General features: G+C 37.9%; 4 protein-coding genes across 4 annotated transcripts; 3 read left to right on the forward strand and 1 right to left on the reverse strand.

Moving 5' to 3' along the window:
• Positions 1–1,299: 1,299 nt before the first annotated feature.
• LOC137712420 (endoglucanase 25-like) lies at positions 1,300–3,716 on the forward strand. Its single transcript, XM_068451498.1, has 6 exons — positions 1,300–1,696; positions 1,792–2,099; positions 2,242–2,718; positions 2,824–2,950; positions 3,039–3,232; positions 3,327–3,716. Exons 1-6 carry the CDS (start codon positions 1,300–1,302, stop codon positions 3,714–3,716), a joined length of 1,893 nt encoding a protein of 630 aa, XP_068307599.1.
• Positions 3,717–4,090: 374 nt separating this feature from the next.
• On the reverse strand, positions 4,091–4,744 carry LOC137712461 (uncharacterized). Its single transcript, XM_068451530.1, has 2 exons — positions 4,427–4,744; positions 4,091–4,325 (listed from the first exon to the last, which is right to left on the reverse strand). The coding sequence occupies exons 1-2, from the start codon at positions 4,641–4,643 to the stop codon at positions 4,117–4,119; spliced, it is 426 nt and encodes a 141-aa protein (XP_068307631.1). The 5' UTR covers positions 4,644–4,744; the 3' UTR covers positions 4,091–4,116.
• Positions 4,745–5,618: 874 nt separating this feature from the next.
• LOC137712421 (uncharacterized) lies at positions 5,619–6,323 on the forward strand. The gene is made up of 2 exons (XM_068451500.1): positions 5,619–5,931; positions 6,027–6,323. The coding sequence occupies exons 1-2, from the start codon at positions 5,619–5,621 to the stop codon at positions 6,254–6,256; spliced, it is 543 nt and encodes a 180-aa protein (XP_068307601.1). The 3' UTR covers positions 6,257–6,323.
• A 2,358-nt stretch (positions 6,324–8,681) lies between these two features.
• LOC137713641 (kinesin-like protein NACK1) lies at positions 8,682–13,606 on the forward strand. The gene is made up of 14 exons (XM_068452966.1): positions 8,682–8,800; positions 9,325–9,677; positions 9,775–9,864; positions 9,953–10,053; positions 10,147–10,263; positions 10,350–10,499; positions 10,595–10,654; positions 10,742–10,866; positions 10,955–11,153; positions 11,253–11,363; positions 11,453–11,545; positions 11,647–12,600; positions 12,708–13,030; positions 13,111–13,606. The coding sequence occupies exons 2-14, from the start codon at positions 9,404–9,406 to the stop codon at positions 13,436–13,438; spliced, it is 2,925 nt and encodes a 974-aa protein (XP_068309067.1). The 5' UTR covers positions 8,682–8,800; positions 9,325–9,403; the 3' UTR covers positions 13,439–13,606.
• The last annotated feature ends 5,970 nt before the right edge of the window (positions 13,607–19,576 follow it).

Consider the following 19,576-nt stretch of genomic DNA (forward strand, 5'->3'; position numbering starts at 1 on the left):
AAGGAGGTAAACATCGAGTGGTGGTTTGAGTATACATGTCTATGGTGTGTGTATAAATGTATGTATGTATGTATGTGTGTGTATATAGCTTAATCTTGGACCAAATTTAGTTTTAAGGGAATATTGTATGTGAAAAGAAATTTTTTATATGCACATTTTGTGTCTCATCTTTTATGCTGTATGCAAATCACAATTTAACACATATGTAAAAAGAACTTACTAAATATACATGATGTTTGAGGAGTTCCGTTAGACTCCAAGGTTTGATCTTAATTCAAGAAAATTGTGGTCCACCACCGTTTAATCTTAGTTTAACGATGAAGGAAAAAGTACAATAACAAAAGTTAAATAACCACCTACTATTGAATTTCGATCGTACGATCGGTAATCACAATTTTCTTAAATCTTGGAGTCTAAAAAACCATGTATGTATGCAGACATGTGAAACTATGAATGCATGAATCACTCATTTCAAAGAAAAAGGTCAAATATTTTCTGCACAAATTTTCTTATGCATGTTGAGGAACTTGGACCCAAACATATAAGAGTTGAAGTTCTTGGAACTTTCATTCCTCACAGAGGAGAAATAGCTAAGAAATACAAGTGATTCAACTGAAAGACTGTACGGTCGAAGACTTCTAGAACACATTTTTGGAGACAAGAGAACCATTTATGTAAGCATGAGCTGCATTGAATATGAAATCATCTCTTTAATAATAATTTCTGTACTAATCTTTCTCTTAATTTATAGTAAATTGGTAGGTTCTTAGGAAAGTAGACGTGAAGTGGTTACTTGATAGTTACAAAATAAGTCAGGCCATGCCCATAGATTTTGATAGAGAATAGTTCCCATAGATTTTGATTGCGAATGGTTTGTTGGCGAAATGGAAACTGTTATAAGTTACAAAATAGCGCATGATTATTTGATCAAGCGGTACTCATTTTTTTTCTTACATTTAATCTTTCAACTGTTCTCATATGTCAATTGCCGGCCAAATATGGAAAAGACAAAACATATGCATATTCTCATAGGCAGCTGTTGGCAAGCATCAAACATTTACACAGAGGTGGTTTTCTTAATATATTTTCTTCGATAGCATCGAAGTTTTTTGCCTTATTAGACAACTCATGCTATCAAGAAACTATTTCATTGTGAATAACTACCGAAAACTAATTTTATAATTTATACTATGATCATAAAACCTATGATATTTAGTTTGTATACACATTTGATGATCAAAAAAACCTTTTTTCTTCTTTTTTTTTTTTACTTGCCATTTTCTCATCTCTTCACAAACAATGCCATCTTCTCTAGGTTCCCAGACACAAGCATCGGCAGCAGACCTAGAACCTGTGAGGTTTGTCCATACAGTTTCCGAGGCCCACCGTTTGCTTCCCTCAGCGAGTCGTTGGAACTCCATAGAAATTGACTATAACCTACTACCTCAGTCTTCCATAGCCAATGATTCACTCCCTTCTCCGTACTCCAAGTCTTACGAATTCAATCTCGTTATCACCGATAAAAACTACCTCAAACGTTGCCTTTATATTTCTGCATCCACTATTTTTCTTGTCCTAGCTCTAATTTTACTGGTAGCACTTTTGCCTAATGCTCTTCAAAAGCATCATCGCCACCCTTCGAAGAATCTTACGCGTGCATTGAGCCAAGCTCTGACGTTCTTTGACGCGCAAATATGTAACATGTTTCTACCATCATGCATTTGATTAGAAAGAATTACATGGAACTTCTTTCTTTTATCTAACTTGCTGAAAATTTTCTTATCCGATCAGCTGGGGTTTACCCAAATAATAGTCTGGTAAAATTTCGCGCCAGTTCAGGATTGCATGATGGGAATTTGAGCAGTAAACCGGTGAATCTTTGGGGTGGTTTCTATGATTCTGGCAACAACATAAAGTTCAGCTTCCCTACAGCTTATACCGTAACCCTGTTGAGTTGGACTGTGATCGAATACCACGAAAAGTATGCTGATATTGGTGAGCTTGATCATGTCAAGGAAATAATAAAATGGGGCAGTGATTATTTGCTCAAACTCTTTGTTCCTCCAAACACAACTTCAGAGTTCATATTGTATTCTCAGGCAAGCCTTCTGAAAAATTTAAGTCCCGTTTTGATGACCATTTCATTTTCAGTTTTCATTGTTTTGCAACAGAATCCTGTTTCTCGAACACGATAATGAACTATTAGGGACAATGTTCTCCTTTTCCTTTTTTCCAATTTAGGTTGGAAGTGGAAACATTGATGCCAAGGTTCCTAATGACATAAACTGCTGGCAAAGGCCTGAAGACATGCATTACGACAGACCTGTTTCGATCTGCAACAGCACTGCTTCTGATTTAGCAGGGGAAATTATTGCAGCATTGTCCGCCGCTTCATTAGTGTTTAAAGAAGACAATGTATACTCAGGAGAACTAGTCACTGCAGCTGAGAAGCTATACGAGAGTGCAATTACCAAACTAGACCCTGCTAGGCAAGGAGCATACACCAAGGTTGATGCTTGTGGAGGAGAATCTAGGAATTTCTACAACTCTTCTGGTTTCCAAGATGAACTGGTCTGGGGAGGAACATGGTTGTTTTTCGCTACCGGCGATAATTCATATCTAGATTATGCCACAAAAGAATTTAAGTATGCAGTTGCTAACGAAACAAGTGCCGATAAAGGGATTTTCTATTGGAACAACAAGCTCACTGCCAATGCGGTTATTTACTGCAACATTTGCTCTGGAATTTATGAAGTTGAATAAATTTTGTGCTCTCCCAGTTCTGGATTTAGAATAACTAGTTGGTACATTACATCTTTGTAGGTCTTGCTAACACGTCTCCGATATTTTCGTGATCTTGGATTCCCGTATGAATCTTCTTTCGACTCGTCATCAGACATTACTGACACCCTCATGTGTTCTTATATTTCTTCTCAGAAAACAACACCAGGTATATATATATCTGAGCATATTACAATGCATGCAGCTATTGTTGCATTTATGAGTAGTTCAATGCCTCAAAATTCCCAAAAATGCAGGTGGATTGCTCCTCCAAAGGCCTACTTATGGCGCGCGGGCACCTCTCGAATATGCTGCAACAGCATCTTTTCTTAGTAAATTGTACAGCGACTACCTTGATCTTCTGCGTAGTTCTGGTGGGAGTTGCATTAATACTGGCTTTTCCATCAATATGTTTTCCGTCGATATGTTGCGCAATTTCTCGATAACTCAGGCAAGTGTTATATATTATAAGCTGAAGTATCAAATCTACGGATATACAAGCTTACTCTTCCATTTGCATAATAACACGAGTCTTTTTTCTTCAGGTCAATTACATTCTAGGAGATAATCCAATGAAGATGAGCTACATGGTTGGCTTCGGAGATAAGTTTCCAACCCAAGTGCACCACAGAAGCGCATCAATCCCTTGGGACGGTCATCAGTACTCTTGTGAAGAGGGAGAGAAATGGAAAAACTCTAAGGACCCGAATCCAAATGTGCTTTTGGGAGCCATGGTAGCAGGGCCCGACGATTTGGATAAGTTCGTAGATGAAAGGGACAAGCAGGAATTCACTGAGCCTAGCATAGCAAGCAATGCTGGTTTAGTTGCGGCACTCATTGCACTTCATGATCCTCCTCGCCATCGTTCTTTGAAGGCCAATGTCACGCTTTTGGGTATAGACCAGACGGGTATTTTTGGTAAGATCCGGCATTAGTTGCCGGTGGATTTGGCTGTTGAGTTAGCATGTAGGTTGTGCAGTTTTAAGAACATAATATCTAGTAATTCCCTGTACTTCTTAATTACTTCGATGTTTGTCTAAGCTCTAGCATTGAACAAGAAAACAAAGTCGAGGATTTTGGGAAAAACTGGTGAAATTTAATGGATAGTAAATCTTTTACAAACTGAACATACTTGCAATTTACACTCATAAAAAGGGAAGGAAATGGAATAGAATATCAAAGTTCACAAACGTGAGTTAGGTCGGTTGAGCAGGGTAAGGTGCCCCACCCATCCGAGTACAAATCCTCATTCCGTAAAACCCATCCACTAAATTAGAGTAGTTTAGAGTATCGCCTTGTCAAAACAAAGAAAAATTGAGATACGATGTTGAAGATTCAAGTGGAATGCTCGTGTCCGGAGATGGACTCATTCGACTTGGATTGCGATGCTGCTTCCGTCTCAGTAGTTGGGTTGCTGCTATCATTTCCATTGTCCAGCTTCCCCTCAAATTCCTTGAGCCATGTGTCCAATCTATCCGCCAAACCTTCTCTCGGGACATTCCGCCGCACAATTCGGGCCAAAAGAAAGAGGAGACGGAAGCACCCTGCAGAAAAGCAACCGTCGACAAATACTCAATCAGTCATTTGAACAAACAGCTGGTGAACTAACTCGCAGAAAATAAAAAATGTAGGTAGCTTCACTCACAAGCAACAAGATACAGCAATGTCCAAGCGATATACAACACACCAACCAACAGACACAGAGGCTTCAGGATCGAGTGCATGATTCCGTAAATCGTCATCTTCCTCAACGGGCCGCCGGAAAAAATGGCAACCATCAGAGCCCCTATAAATACCGCAAGTGCTAGTAGCTTGAAATCCACGGTGGCGGTGGCGGCGGTGATGGCAGGTTCGGCGTCCATCTTTTCAAAAGCTTCAAATTTATGGGTTTTGATTCTCTCCGGAAGTAAATTTTGAAAACCCAACTGGAAGAAAGAAACTGAACCTCCGCTGCCCAGCCTGCCCCTGCCCGCCACAACCCAATTCACAGTAGTACCCAAAAGCAACGAGAATTTTTTGCAAGTATATTTGTGAAGGGTTAATTTCAGATTTTCGCCCTAAGTTTTGGAGTTTTTTCACTTTGGTCTTTTAAATACTTTCCTCCTCAAGTTTTTTTTTTTTTTTTTTTTTTTTTTTTTTTTTGCACTTTGGAGTTTTTTTAAGGAAGACGTCACTACTCTAATCTACATTGATAAGTGGAGGGATGAAGGTATCCTTGGATTAAACAAGAAGACATGCTTGTCAGGGCAATTCACCACTTACACCTCAAGTTCATTAGTTTCCAAGATTTGAAAAATGTGTTAAATAACAATAAAAATGGCATGCTTCCGAAGCTAAAATTCACAGAAGTATTGGGGGGCACATTTCAATTTAGCTTAGGTTTTTGAATGATCGACGCTCTATTGACTGTGCCAGAAAGACAATTTTTTTTTTATGGACATTGAAATGTCACAACTTTTATGCATAAAAAAAAAACCTAAAAGTTACATATGTGACATGAGATGGAACTCATAAAAGTAGTTACGTGCGGGTAGATGGAGGGTATTTGGATCAAAGTAGATGGCTTATTGAAATGTAGTCCAAAACATAGTCATCTATCATTATATCAACTTTTGTAATGAAAATCACTTTCTGTATATATTAAAAGTCTAGGATTTGGGACAAAAAAGAAGTTGAGGGACCAAATTGAAAATCTCATAGATTTGTTTGTGGCGAGGCCCATTACCCCAAGGCCCAAGAGGAGGAGTTTTCTTTGGGTTCACGTCACGTCTGTCTTTCCAAGCACCCTTAAACCCTCGTCAGGGAGGATAAGATCGTCATTGGATTTTGCAGCATCAATGGAGTCCGAAGCTTTTGATGCAGCTGAAACTGTGACCAGCGTGGTTCTTCTGAAGCTGCTACTGGTGCTGTTTCCGGGGGCTCTGCTGCTCGCGATTTCTTTCGACAGCTCCTCGGAGGAGGTACTGATGCTCCGATTCGTGATCGAGGCGGGGAGATTGATACTCCAAATCATGATCAAAATGGCGATGTTCAGAATCAAATCGGTGATCGAAAACGTCCTGTTTGTAATCTTCCTTATCATCTTATATCCTCTAGCTCTGTGCTGCCGTGTGACGCGAAACGCCGTCGCATTGCTGGGTATCGTAGCTTGTGAGTCAAGCAAACCATTTTGTTTTTATGTTTACCAGCTGTTTGTTTAAATGCTCGTTTAATTTATTGACTGTTTTATGGGGCGGTTCCTGCAGGGTCCTGCCGGGTTCTGTATCGTTTGATTGCGCTTGTTGTGTCGACGGAACTTGATCGTGATGCATCCCGAGGTCAAGAAGAAGAAGAAGGTGGTGACAGTGATCACATTGTGCCTAGATTGAGGGAGAGCTTGCAGTCATGGCTGATCGAATTCGAGGCGGAGCTTCGGAAGGGGAATTATAGCAACCCGGCTATTGTGGCAGCCCGATCTGTTCATGTCCTACAGTAGATGATCAATTCTCTCTTCTCTGGAGCAATTAAGTTTTAACTTTGTGCTTTAATTTGAAGTCAGAACATGTTCATGTGCATTCCAACCTAATATTTTCCAACGTATGAAGGTTGTAAACCCTGCTTCCTACTTCCTCCAATCTTTATAATTTACTTTCTTAATTACTCCAATAATTCTCTTCTAAGGACGTGTGTACTTGGATCGAGAAGGCCATGAAATAGAATGTTACATTAATGTTTAGGTATAGGATTAGGCTCGGCAATTTCTTATAGGACCTATTAACCCGACATGAAATGTCACTAAAATGACGAGTTTCGGATTAACCTGTTAACGAGTGCGATCGTTGTCAGGTAACACCTGTTAAGAACCCGATAAATAGACATTAGGCATGTCAATTTCTTGTATGATTCATTAATCTGACAAGTAATGACACGACCTTTTAACGAATTAGGTCATTATTGGGTCACCTGTTACAAATTAGTTATCTTAACGGCTTTGACACAACATGACACGACACATTAAGATAGCTAGTACAACACGAACACGACAAACACGACATGTTTGCCAGGCCTATATGGGATAAACATATCTACACTAACATCTTGGTGATCTATATTTTGTTCTTCATGTATGAGATAACTAATTTGATTGTAACACTAGACTTGACAACAGTTCATGTATGAGATAACTAATTTGAGTGCTAGCCTATGTAATTAGGCTCCCTCTCAACTATATGCATCAATATCGTGTGATTCACATGCATTAGAAATCAAATCTATTATGTACCTTGTGAAATATGAATCTGAAAGTCGTTCTCAATCATTATGCCACTAGTTTATATATTACTAAATTATACTTCATAAATAAGTCAAAATCCAAACCCCAAAAAAGTGGTCTATGAGTTGGTCCTCTTTTAAAAAGAAAAGCAGGTGCACCATGATAGTATATACTTGAAGGAAAGGGATCATCTTCGAATCCCTTCCACCAATGTCACAAATTCGAGCCTTTGAAATTTGATCCAATGACTACAAATAGGGGTCATTTTAAAAGTTATAATAACTTTAGCCGTTTGATCAAATTTCAAAGGTCCATATTTGTAGCCTTGATGGACTTGATGGAAGAGATCCAATGGCTTAATATTAGATTAGATATTAAACTCACCAAATTCAAAATTTGAAAGTTGACTTTCCTTTCTTATTTCAATTTATCAAAATGGTCAGACTGGTTTGAACCGACCACTTCAAATGGTTCGACTTTGCGCACTTTTGAGTAACTTTCCACATATTATGAGAAAGATATTCTATCCGGATACCTTTTACCAAGTCCACCAAATCTACCAAGTTCATTCATTTGGACCATTGAAATTTGATCAAACGGTTAAAATCATTATAACTTTTTAAAGTGTCCCCTATTTGTAGCCGTTGGATCAAATTTCAATAGTTCGGATGGGTGGACTTGGTGGCCTTGGTGGAAGGGATCCGGAGAGGATCCCTTTCCCACATTATGAGCCATCTATCTATCTTTCAAAAGATAAGAATTTTTATGGCATGAATATACTGCTATGGTATCGTTCTCATACAAATAATCTCGTAATAACTTATATGGTAAGGGTATACTATCACATTAGTGTCAGACACCAAATATATAAGACCCACGATGAGAAATTAACAAATACCCTTTTTTTAAAGTAATGCTAGGCAGATTAAATCTGCAAACTAAATGATAAGTCACTAATAATAAATAAACACGCTAATAAACACTTAAGTAATAATTCAATAGTTAACTTCCATGTCATTAATTTACAAAATTTAATCTATAAATTTAATTTCCTTAACTTTATCCTTATTATTAGCTGGAAGTGTTATTGGCACTCCAAAAATCTCATTTTACACTCCTCATAAGTGTATTTTTCTTTTCAAATATAGAAAGTTGAAAATGTAGAATATAATTTTTAAAATACCAATAATAATTCTTCTATTAGCAAGAAAACGATATTGTCACGTGACATACGAGTCTTTCTCTCAAAAGGCCAAAATCAAATTTGTTTGGAGTGCCAGGCTGGACCAATAATTGAAAGTTGTGGACTTTCTTTCTTTTTGCCCTTTCGTGAATAGGGGAATTAATTAAATAATAAACAAATAAAATAATAACCGTTACGACTTGAAACTCGGTCCCCGCTTTACACGACGCGGCCGATTTAACTCGTGAAAACGAAAACGCATTGTCAGATCGGCGTATAACTGTAAAATCCTCAATTAAATAAAGCCAAAAAAATTGAAAAAAAAAAAAAAAGAAAAAAGGAAAAAAGGAAAACTAGCCGTTGGGAGCCCTAGATTCAAAATTGAATAATAAAGGTGAGAGAAAGAACGAGGCAATAACTTTTCATCACCATTTCTCTCACTCTCTTCATCTTCCTTCTCCAACACTCGACTTTGACTTCGAAGTGATTCTCCTCGGACTCAAGGGCGCTTCTTTCGTCTCTCGATCCTCTTGTGCGCCGAAGAATTCCGGAAGTTTTCGGGTCGATTTCGGCTTTCTATTTCTGTGAGTTTCCGTTTCTTAAATTAATGTTTGCTGATTTTCCCTTTCCATATATGCAGATTATGATGCTTATTGGAAATTCGATGTACCCAATATTTAATTGGAAACAAATTGATTCTTAACATGATTACTAATTAGGGAAGTTTTCATTGTTTTTCCTTTTTATTTTGTAAAAATGTTCAAATTTTCCTTTCCCCAACTGTTGAAGTTGAATTCATCTTATAAACACGGACAAGTTGGATGATTTTTCAATTTTCTGATGAAAAATCTTTTTGGATTGGGAGCTAATCGGTTTTCGGAATATTTGTTGCTGTGAATTTCTATATGTTAAATTGTGTATTAGTTGGAAGATTATCCTGTTAGATTCAGCTGCTTATCGTAAGCTTAGATTTAAAGTTTGTAGATTTCAGGGATAAATGTTTGAACTATTGAGGGTTTCAGATCTGAGATTGTTACTAAATTCTGAGGTTTTCGTTTCGTTCAATTGCTTTCTGAAAAGTTTTATAATCCATGAGTGGTTTTAACAGAGAGAGCTTTCCTGGGAGAGGCCTGAGATTCGGTGTTGGTGTTCTTCAAGCTCGTTTGATCTGCTAGATTCGAGAAACAATGACTGTCAAAACTCCTGGAACTCCAGCTTCAAAAGTAGACAGGACACCAGCATCAACACCCGCTTCAAAAATAGACAGGACACCAGTCTCAACTCCGGGCGGGCCAAGAGCTAAGGAGGAGAAGATTGTTGTCACAGTGCGTTTAAGGCCTCTAAACAAAAGAGAGCAACTAGCAAAAGACCAAGTTGCGTGGGAATGCCTCGATGACAACACGATTGTTTACAAGCCCCCGCCTCAAGAACGCTCAGTTCAACCGGCCCCATTCACATTTGGTATGGGAAAACCTCTGCCTATGTTTCTTCTTTATAGTTTTCTCAGCTGTAATGGTTCACATTAAATAATTGGCTCATTGGTTTCTTCTGTTTGCAGATAAAGTTTTCGGTCCTACTTCCTTAACGGAAGCAGTATATGAGGAAGGAGTGAAAAATGTCGCCTTGTCTTCTTTGATGGGCATCAATGGTAGTGGCTTATCCTTAGACACATGTCTTTTCTTTTTCGATCCTCATCTCGCTTTTCAACAATTGATTTATTTTCTTTGGCACTGCAGCAACTATATTCGCTTATGGGCAAACGAGCAGTGGGAAGACATACACAATGAGAGGGATAACAGAGAAAGCTGTCATTGATATCTACAATCATATAATCAATGTAAGTTTAATCATGACAAACTAATAACAATTATGAAAGTTATAGTGAAGATTGTTTCTTTGAAACTAATGTACTCGGATTGTTCTGTTGCAGACTCCGGAGAGAGACTTTACAATAAAAATCTCTGGACTTGAAATATACAACGAGAATGTGAGGGACCTGCTAAATTCTGAATCAGGTCGTAGTTTGAAGCTTCTAGATGATCCAGAGGTAGTGTGGCTATAAGCCTTAGCCTATACTCGTTACCGTCACTTGTTCTTTGACATTCACTCATGTTCTGTATTTTCCTAATGTAGAAAGGTACCGTGGTTGAGAAGCTGGTGGAGGAAACTGCAAGCAATGATCAGCATTTGAGACATTTAATCAGCATTTGTGAAGCCCAAAGACAAGTTGGTGAAACTGCTTTAAATGATAACAGCTCCCGGTCTCATCAGATAATAAGACTGGTCAGTTCATCATAGATCTTTGATGCTAGTTAGTGATGGTTTTTCCCTTTCCCTCACAACCGAGACATTGTAAATAACATTTCCCCTCCTTACAGACAATTGAAAGTACACTCCGTGAGAATTCAGATTGCGTGAGATCTTTCGTGGCAAGCCTGGTAAGAAAGGAACAAAATACCTTTTCAGAAAATCCTTGCTTCAATTTTACGTCATGGTTAACAAGTATGAATGCCGATGATGTGCAGAACTTTGTCGATCTGGCTGGAAGCGAAAGAGCTTCACAATCACTTGCAGATGGTGCTAGGCTCAGGGAAGGTTGCCACATCAACCTTAGCTTGATGACACTCACAACTGTCATTAGAAAACTCAGGTCAGAATCTATATTTGCGTACATTTTTATCTTGAAAGATTATAATCAGTTTTTTTTTCTTACCTGTGTGAACTGGTTTGATTTGCAGCAGTGGGAAAAGAAGTGGTCATATACCCTATCGAGACTCAAAGCTCACTCGCATATTGCAGCATTCTCTAGGTGGGAATGCACGCACAGCCATCATATGCACCTTGAGTCCGGCATTGAGCCATTTTGAACAATCTCGCAATACACTCTTCTTTGCCACCAGGGCAAAGGAAGTAACAAATAACGCTCGTGTGAATATGGTATTGTTAATTTTCTTGCAACATATTTCAGTTTGCAACTGTACATAATTACAATAGACATTTTAGTTACCTTACTTGTGTATATGATCATTTTGCTAGGTTGTTTCGGACAAACAGCTAGTGAAACATTTGCAGAAGGAAGTAGCGAGACTGGAAGCAGAGCTGCGCACCCCTGACCCATTAAGGGAAAAAGAATTGAAAATTCAGCAGGTAAACTAACATACTTGTCTTGCTAGATTTCATTTCATGTGCTTGGAAATGTATATATAAAATGTTTCAAATTGTTTGGCCATCACTAGATGGAAATGGAGATTGAAGAACTGAGACGCCAAAGAGATCGTGCTCAGTCTCAGGTGCTTGAATTACAGCAAAAACTTCAGGAGGATCCACAGGTCTATTTCCATTTCTCTCTCTTTCTCTCTCTCTCTCTCTCTCTCTCTCTCTCATTTGTATTTCATTTTACTCATATATTCTTATTATATATCAACTTCAGGGTTCAAACCCTTCGGGAATACCCCATCCCTCTGTGAAGAAATGTCTCTCATACACCGGTGTTCTATCAACAAAACCCGACAAAAAGGATATAGGCCCTGGTGATAGAGCAAGAAATTTGAGGCAGTCTATGAGGCAATCATCAACTGCTCCTTTCACACTAATGCATGAAATCCGCAAACTTGAACACCTGCAAGAACAGCTTGGGGAAGAAGCAAATCGAGCTCTGGAAGTATTACAAAAGGAGGTGGCTTGTCATAGGCTAGGCAACCAAGATGCAGCTGAAACAATTGCCAATCTGCAAGCAGAAATAAGAGAAATGCGTTCTGTCAGATCAGTGCCAAAAGAAGTTGAACTTGGAACTGTAGTTCCTACTAACAAGAGTGTAAGTGCTAATCTCAAGGAAGAGATTACGAGACTTCATTCACAGGGCAGCACGATTGAAAATCTCGAGGAACAGCTAGAAAGTGTTCAGAAGTCGATAGATAAATTGGTGATGTCTCTTCCTAGCAATTATCAAGAGTGCAATATTGAGGCATCCGCCAAGTCTAAAAAGGAGTCCAAAAAGAAGAAGTGTCTACCTTTGGCCTCAAGTAACATTGCCAACCGGCAAAATTTCATCAGATCACCTTGCTCACCTCTATCAGCTTCTCGGCAAATTGCAGAATCTGAAACTGAAAATAGGGCTCCTGAGAATGATGATAGTATGTCCGGTGAGATTCAGCCAGAGTCTGAGAAGGGGACTCCGACAAAGAATGAAGAATGTGGAGATGTCTCATCAAAGGAAAGCACTCCAACAGGTTATCGGCGTTCTAGTTCAGTAAACATGAAGAAAATGCAGAAGATGTTCCAAAATGCAGCAGAAGAGAACGTAAGAAACATTAGAACATATGTAACGGAACTGAAAGAGCGGGTGGCCAAACTGCAGTACCAAAAGCAGCTACTAGTTTGCCAGGTATGAAAATGCATTTTTCCTACTATCTAACAGAACTTACATGCGTATACTATTCTATTTATCCTTGTGAAGAAATCTCATTTCGTTTCAATTGGTTACGCCTCCAGGTTCTGGAGCTGGAAGCAAATGAAGCAGCCGGGTACAATTTAGAGAATGATGAGGACACATGTGAGACTGAGGAGCCCCAAGTCTCGTGGCAAATAACTTTCAAGGAACAAAGACAGCAGATCATTGAGTTATGGGATTTGTGCTTTGTCTCCATCATTCATAGGACACAATTTTATTTGTTGTTTAAGGGTGACCCAGCTGATCAAATCTACGTCGAAGTGGAGCTGAGACGGTTGACATGGCTGCAACAGCATCTCGCGGAACTTGGGGATGGTAGCCCTGCTCATGTGGGAGACGAACCCAGAGTTTCGTTGTCATCAAGGTTTCTTTTCTTCTCTTTTCAAGTAACTAGTTGAAATCATTCCTTTTAGTTAAATATTCCTAATAACTTCCGATATGCAGCATGAGAGCGCTAAAGCGCGAAAGAGAGTTCCTTGCGAAGAGGTTGTCTTCACGCTTGACAGCAGAGGAGAGAGAAGCATTGTACATGAAATGGGACGTCCCGCTTGAAGGAAAGCACAGGAAGCTGCAGTTTGTGAACAAACTTTGGCAAGATCCCCATGATCCCAGGCACATTCAGGAGAGTGCTGAAATAGTTGCAAAGCTTGTTGGCTTCTGCGAAAGCGGAAACCTGTCGAGAGAGATGTTTGAGCTCAATTTTGTGCTCCCATCTGATAGGAGGCCATGGATGATGGGCTGGAACCAGATTTCCAACCTTCTCAATTTGTGAGAACGTCCATTTTTGTTGCAAGTACTTTACATTCTTTGAAATAATGTATATGTAAATGATTTTTCAAGCTTTCATTGTCTGTGTTGTCAAGTGTGACTATTGAGCACAATGCACACTTTGCATGGTGTTTGATATGGAACTCTAGTTTTCTGTAATCTTCAAATCTCAACAAAGAATTGATTCGTTTCCAATGGTTTCAAATCTAATTGAATTAACTTTCACTAGAAATTGGCTTCTCGTAAAATTGTTATAACTTATAAGTGCTTTCTGACAACCAAAAACGCTTCTAACTGCATTTGGCAGAAAAATTTAGAAGTTCTTACGTACATTCTGGAGAAGCAACCAAAAGCGCCTCTAACTTTGAAGTGTTGCTTCTTAATGAAAGTTCTTTTAGTAGAAGCGCTTATGAGCAGAAGTAGTTCGTACAAAAGCAATCTAAGCACTTATCCAATACCAATTCTCATCATATATATAAGTAGCACTTTACAATCACTACTATTGATAAACCACACACCGAAAGTACAGCATAGATATAGATACATAAAATAGAACACACCAATTTAATTAAGCATAAGTTAATTCCTCTAATCTTCATTAATCATGGAATAAATGAGCAAGAGGCATCATATATCCATGTCGAACATAGAGATAACATATATATATATATATATATAGGGCTCAAGGTGTGAGGCTGCATGATGCATCATAGATTCTAGCACTTAGGGAAGGGAGTGCCACATGTGCTGGCAACTTTCCTCGCATTTGGGGTGTTGACAAGCTTCTTGAGGTTAGGGTTCTTGAGGTACTGGCAGAGGCAGGGCTTCTGTTCCTTGATCTTGCTGCAGCATAATGTCGACGGTGGAGTTGAAGAGGTGATTGCTCCGGCGCAGGGGCTAAGTTGAATGGCGTTGCATGTTACCGCCGTTGACACCGGCGCTGTGGCCAGCAGCAGCACCAACACAGTGCACAATGCAATTGCAATGTAGGAAGCATATGATGCCTTCATCCTCACTCAACTCGACTCTAACAGTAATGTCTAAATTATTAACTTTGGTTGTGTGGTGCATTTGGCTTAGGCCCCCCTCTCTATTTATACAAGAGATAGCATACTTAAATAATTACCACCGGTTTACATTTTAACCTCTTTTTTTTTTTTTTTTTTTTTTTTTTTTTTTTTTTTTTTTTTTTTTTTTTTTTTACTTCAAAAGTTTAGTTACAGTACAGGTGGGACGAGGAATTTATATAAAATATATAAAATGTGTAAATTAATAGCGACATATGACGAGTGATCGAGACATAAAAAAAGTTAGTTGATCGATTCAGTGATATGTTAATATTTTTCAAGTCGAAAAATCTCACTAGGTAATATTTTCATTCCACTCAATGTGTGATATTTGTTAATTATAGTTAATTTCATATTTTGAAAACTCATATTTGCTTTTCAAGAAGCCCTTCGCGCTAGCATAGTTAAAACCTTATTTTTTTTCCTTACCCCTGATTTATTCAGAGTCAGTCGAATTTAAGACCTGTTGGCCTTTAATCATATCACAAAGCACGTGATGTTTGGAAAGAGAAAAAAGCGTCCGTAAATTATTTTCTTTGAATAAAGACCACCTATATCCTCAATGATTGCTTCTGTAGTGAACTTAAATTTTTTTTTTTTTTTTTTTTTTTTTGGAACACGTGAACTTAAAATTTTGATGTGTAAGAAAGTGGATCTTAAACTCAGCCAACAGTCTACAAGCATGCCCACACTTTAAAAAGATTTTTCAGTATGTTGGAAACTGTTAGTGCACTAAATATTATCATACAAGTAATTGGATATTTGAAAAAAAAATTCAACCACTTATATTATAACATTTAGTATACTAAACTGTATTTCTGACAGATTAAAATTTTCTCAACACTTTAAAGATTAAACCACCATGCGCCTTTCGGTGATGCCGATTTGTGAAAAAATTGGCAAATTTTAATCAAATGTTCCAGCCACCCCACATGCTTTAATCATTAATTTGACCATGCACTTGGAATTTTGCGTAATCATGCTTGTAATCACTAATCATCATCACCATCCTTGATATCCGTAATGCAAATACTATAATTCATTTTTGAGCTCCTACAATCTGTGTGCATATTACTCACTGCAGTTTTTTCTTATAGCAGTTTTTTCTTATAGCAGTTTTTCTCTAATACGGTTAACTGCTTTTACATTTATCAGTCTTGTCGATCGCCGAACCAATGCATACTAGTTGGCTGGCATCGCAACAATTGGATAACTACAAATGCTACAAATACAGTTAACCGCATCATGCATGTTTGCTTTGTAAATTAATTTAAGAGATTGGTGGTTAAAATGATTACGTACATTGCACTTCAAAATTCAATTAGACGTGACAAAAATGAGTAGATGACTAGATTAGCACTCTTGGATTTAAGCGATTTTTAGGATGTAGACATTGTTAAGAGGATCAATCTCACATCGAATAAATGAGGGGTTTTGCTTGTGTTTATAAGTAAATTGAATTATCCTTCATACTGCCAATTGATTTTATAATGAAATTCTTAACTTTTTTATGGTATTAGAGCAAGTTGTCCTGTTTGTGAAACCTAACAGCCACACGTAATTCAAGTCATCCGATTTGTGTTGTCCACGTAAGAGAACATGTTAAAGATATCAATCCCGCATACGTGTAAAAAAAAAAAGGTGTAAAATCGGAAAGAGTTTGCTCTTTTGCCTTTGTAGGCGCTTGTTGTCTCTGTCTCTCTTTGAACTTTCATTTCATCTGAAATTTCCATCACAAGCTATCTCCAATTCCTTCTCTCTTGGTGGAAGACAAAGAAAATCCCTTAAATTTGTGAAAGAAAGCATCTCAATAGTGAGCTTTGATTCTGTGTGTGGCCGGCCGCATAAACTCTGTCGGCATGGCGATTCATAGAGGGACCGGGTGGTTCCGTAACCACCCAAGGTTTGGGAAAAACGCCTAGGAGGTCCTTCGAGGATCCTTCAAATGTTTCGGCAGGGAGGACCGTTCTATTTCTAGGGCTATATTGTTTAAGTAGTCTTATTTATGTTGTTAAACGCCATACAGTTGTAAGTTAGCAATTTCATTAAGGAAGGGTGAATGAGTTGAAGGCTTGCAACACACTCCTTGTGAAGAAGACGACCCATATAAAACTCTCTCTATTCATTTGAATGTCGTTGCTTTTTCATACTAATTTTTAATGGAACGGTACAAATTTTTTTAGGGAACGAATATAAAAAATTATTAGTGGACTCATAAATTGAAGAAACAGATTTTTTTTTTCTAGTATGTAAAAAAAGACGCTTACGGTTTAAACGATGTAACTTGTAATATTATCACCATACCTCTTACATTGGAACCCTTCGGCCTTAAAATTCTGAATCCGTCATTGTTTATCAGACATCAAAATTTCTCTTGTCCTAGATTATTATAGTAGGAAAGGGATCTTCGGATCCCTTCCGCATAATCCACAAAGATCCAGGTCATTGAAATTTGATCAAACGGCTAAAGTTATTATAATTTTTAAAGCGGGCCCCTGTTTGTAGCCGTTGGATCAAATTTTAATGGCCCGAATTCCCAAACTTGATGAATTAGAAAGAAGAGATCCGGAGAGTATCCCTTTCGATTATAGTACATGCATGCCAATTGCCAAATAATACTAAAATCCCACCACTTTAAGTACATTGTGGGTTGCAGAGTGGTGGTAATTATCAAAGTATTTGATGAAGAAAGCTCATGAAATCGGCGTGAAAGATGAATGATTAGGAGAGTAGTGGGCTAGCGTGGGCATTCAAGGTCAAATTATGATGAGTGCTTGGCGATATGATTGTATGTGGGGCATTGAAATCATGGTTAATTAACTTGTTTAATTGTCATGCTCAACTGATAAGTGAGTGATATATTTTCCTACTTTGGTGAAGATCTGTCCTTTGATACTTGATAGATAGTGTCACAACAATGATAAGCTCACAATCATAAGCATTGACTGATTTAGAATTCGAACATTGGTGGGTTTCAATATTATAGATTTAAGTTTTTATATATAGAAATAGAGTGCGTAGAGCGCAAAAAAAAAAAAAAAAAAAAAAATTTATTCACCGAGGCATTTCATCGAATATTAGTGGACTTATTGTTGTCAGCCAAACCATGTTGTGCATATGTCAAGAGATGGAGCATGCCGAGTGCTGCTAAAATATGTCTAGCAAACGTTACATCAAACACTTAGTAGACACAATAATGACTCATACCAAACATTTAAAGAGTCCTCAAAAGATCTTCAAATGCATATTTTCCAAATTCTGAATAATCATGAGTTCACCTTGATCCCAATGTACATCTCCCCTTGATCACAAGTAATTCCACAAACATAAAGCTCGTTTTTATAAATTTACTCGAAGAAAAACTGTAAACTCTAATAAACTTGCATCTAACCACAAACGGGGAAAATTCTTCGAGGAATCTTAATCTGGCATAGAACTTATTTTTGTCAAAGTTTTCAAAATCGAGTTATTAGTTTATTACTAATCACATTAATATTATTTTAATTTAACTACATCCATAATTTGAATGATGTTGAGTTTTACGACAAAAAAAACCATTCAGTATGTTGTAATTTATTACGTCAAATTTTCGACATGGGTCGAATTCTTCAACAAAATTCAAAAAGTTATATGTATTTTATGGTATGTGGTGTAAACTTCTGAACTGTGCTTGGATAGACTTGACTTTTGAAGGCCGAAGCACGTGTCATCATACCAACCTAAGCATAAACGCTCAATGCCATAAGAAACAAATAAAATGTTTTCGAGCAAAAGGTTAAATCTCACCGTTCGGAGCCAAGCAATTTAGACCGATCAAGAGAAGAAAGAGATCTAGATATTGAGGAAGAAATTTAGAGTATACAACTCTAACACAAATGTTAGAGAAATAATATAAGTAATTAAATTACTTGTATTATACACACAAAATATTACAACACATAAATTCTCAAATATACACTTTAGAAGCAATGACACTCTCTTTCTAGAGACAAACTCTAGACCACTCACACTCCTCACAAGACTACTCCTACTTCTCACTCTCACTTAGTCTTCTTAATTGATTCTTACTTCTTCTTGGTTGGTTTTTTATTTTTTATTTGTTGATACAAATGGTGTGGATGTCTTCTCCTTTTATAGGCATGGATGGAATCTTGGAGAAGCATGGACACATCATGCTAAAGATATTTAGATAATTTCACTAACTTCCTAAGCTAGAATTATCTACACTAATCTTGCAAGTTGGTGGAAACCTCACCATTCTTCTAGACTCTTTCACCAACTTAAGAAACAACATTATAATCCTTTCTACAAATGACTACTTTAACTTGGATAATCTAGCTAACCAACTTTAGTGAATGTTCTAGAATTCTTTATTCTAGATTTGTGTAGGTCTTTCAATGAGATGGGGTTGATTTCTTTAACACTCCCCCTCAACACCATCTCATTATTCTCTTTATGCTGGGTTGACAATGCTTTATCTTGGACACCCATTTGCGTGATATGAGTTTCACATCTCTTGGCCTTGCCATTGGATCCCAAGGTTGATTTTTCTTTAGCACTACATCCTCTTTGCCCAGATGTATGCCACTCGGAATTCTGTGACACTTCTTTACACATCTCAGCTTCAACTGCTTCTTCCACTATGGCTGCGGTGGCGTATTTGTGATTTGGCTTCGGTATTCTCGTTGACCTCCGTAGTTGTGATTGTGGAGTTGATACTTCCACTTCACTAGGTCTTTCTTCTTCTGGTTGTTGATACACACTAGTTTGCCAAGGACTTTTAGGTACTTCTTGCTTGACATCGTCACCATCAAGCAATTCCTCGAGCTCATCTAGACTCGATTGGGTTTGGGCAACTTGGTCTTCCATTTCCTCCTGCAACGTATCTTCAATCTCTCTCAAGTCAGGCAACACCTTATTTTCTGAGCACCACCAAGAAGATGCTTCAGCGTCCCATTCTTCCTTCATAGCTAGATATGCTACGGCATCCCAGTCATCTTCACTTTTATTCTCTGAGTTGGCAACATTATTCTCTGTAGGCTTTTTGAACTAGCACTCCTTCGCCATGTGGCCCT

Source organism: Pyrus communis, chromosome 13 (genome assembly GCF_963583255.1).
Source record: "Pyrus communis chromosome 13, drPyrComm1.1, whole genome shotgun sequence".
Lineage (NCBI taxonomy): Eukaryota > Viridiplantae > Streptophyta > Magnoliopsida > Rosales > Rosaceae > Pyrus > Pyrus communis.

Coding starts and splice junctions, on each gene's coding strand:
- LOC137713641 (XM_068452966.1), top strand. CDS start 9,404: ATGACTGTCAAAACTCCTGGAACTCCAGCTTCAAAAGTAGACAGGACA. Junction 10,054..10,146: donor TCTACAATCATATAATCAAT/GTAAGTTTAATC, acceptor GTTCTGTTGCAG/ACTCCGGAGAGAGACTTTAC. Junction 10,867..10,954: donor ACTGTCATTAGAAAACTCAG/GTCAGAATCTAT, acceptor TTTGATTTGCAG/CAGTGGGAAAAGAAGTGGTC.
- LOC137712420 (XM_068451498.1), top strand. CDS start 1,300: ATGCCATCTTCTCTAGGTTCCCAGACACAAGCATCGGCAGCAGACCTA. Junction 2,100..2,241: donor AGTTCATATTGTATTCTCAG/GCAAGCCTTCTG, acceptor TTTCCAATTTAG/GTTGGAAGTGGAAACATTGA. Junction 2,951..3,038: donor TTCTCAGAAAACAACACCAG/GTATATATATAT, acceptor CCAAAAATGCAG/GTGGATTGCTCCTCCAAAGG.
- LOC137712421 (XM_068451500.1), top strand. CDS start 5,619: ATGGAGTCCGAAGCTTTTGATGCAGCTGAAACTGTGACCAGCGTGGTT. Junction 5,932..6,026: donor ATTGCTGGGTATCGTAGCTT/GTGAGTCAAGCA, acceptor CGGTTCCTGCAG/GGTCCTGCCGGGTTCTGTAT.
- LOC137712461 (XM_068451530.1), bottom strand. CDS start 4,643: ATGGACGCCGAACCTGCCATCACCGCCGCCACCGCCACCGTGGATTTC. Junction 4,326..4,426: donor ATTGCTGTATCTTGTTGCTT/GTGAGTGAAGCT, acceptor GCTTTTCTGCAG/GGTGCTTCCGTCTCCTCTTT.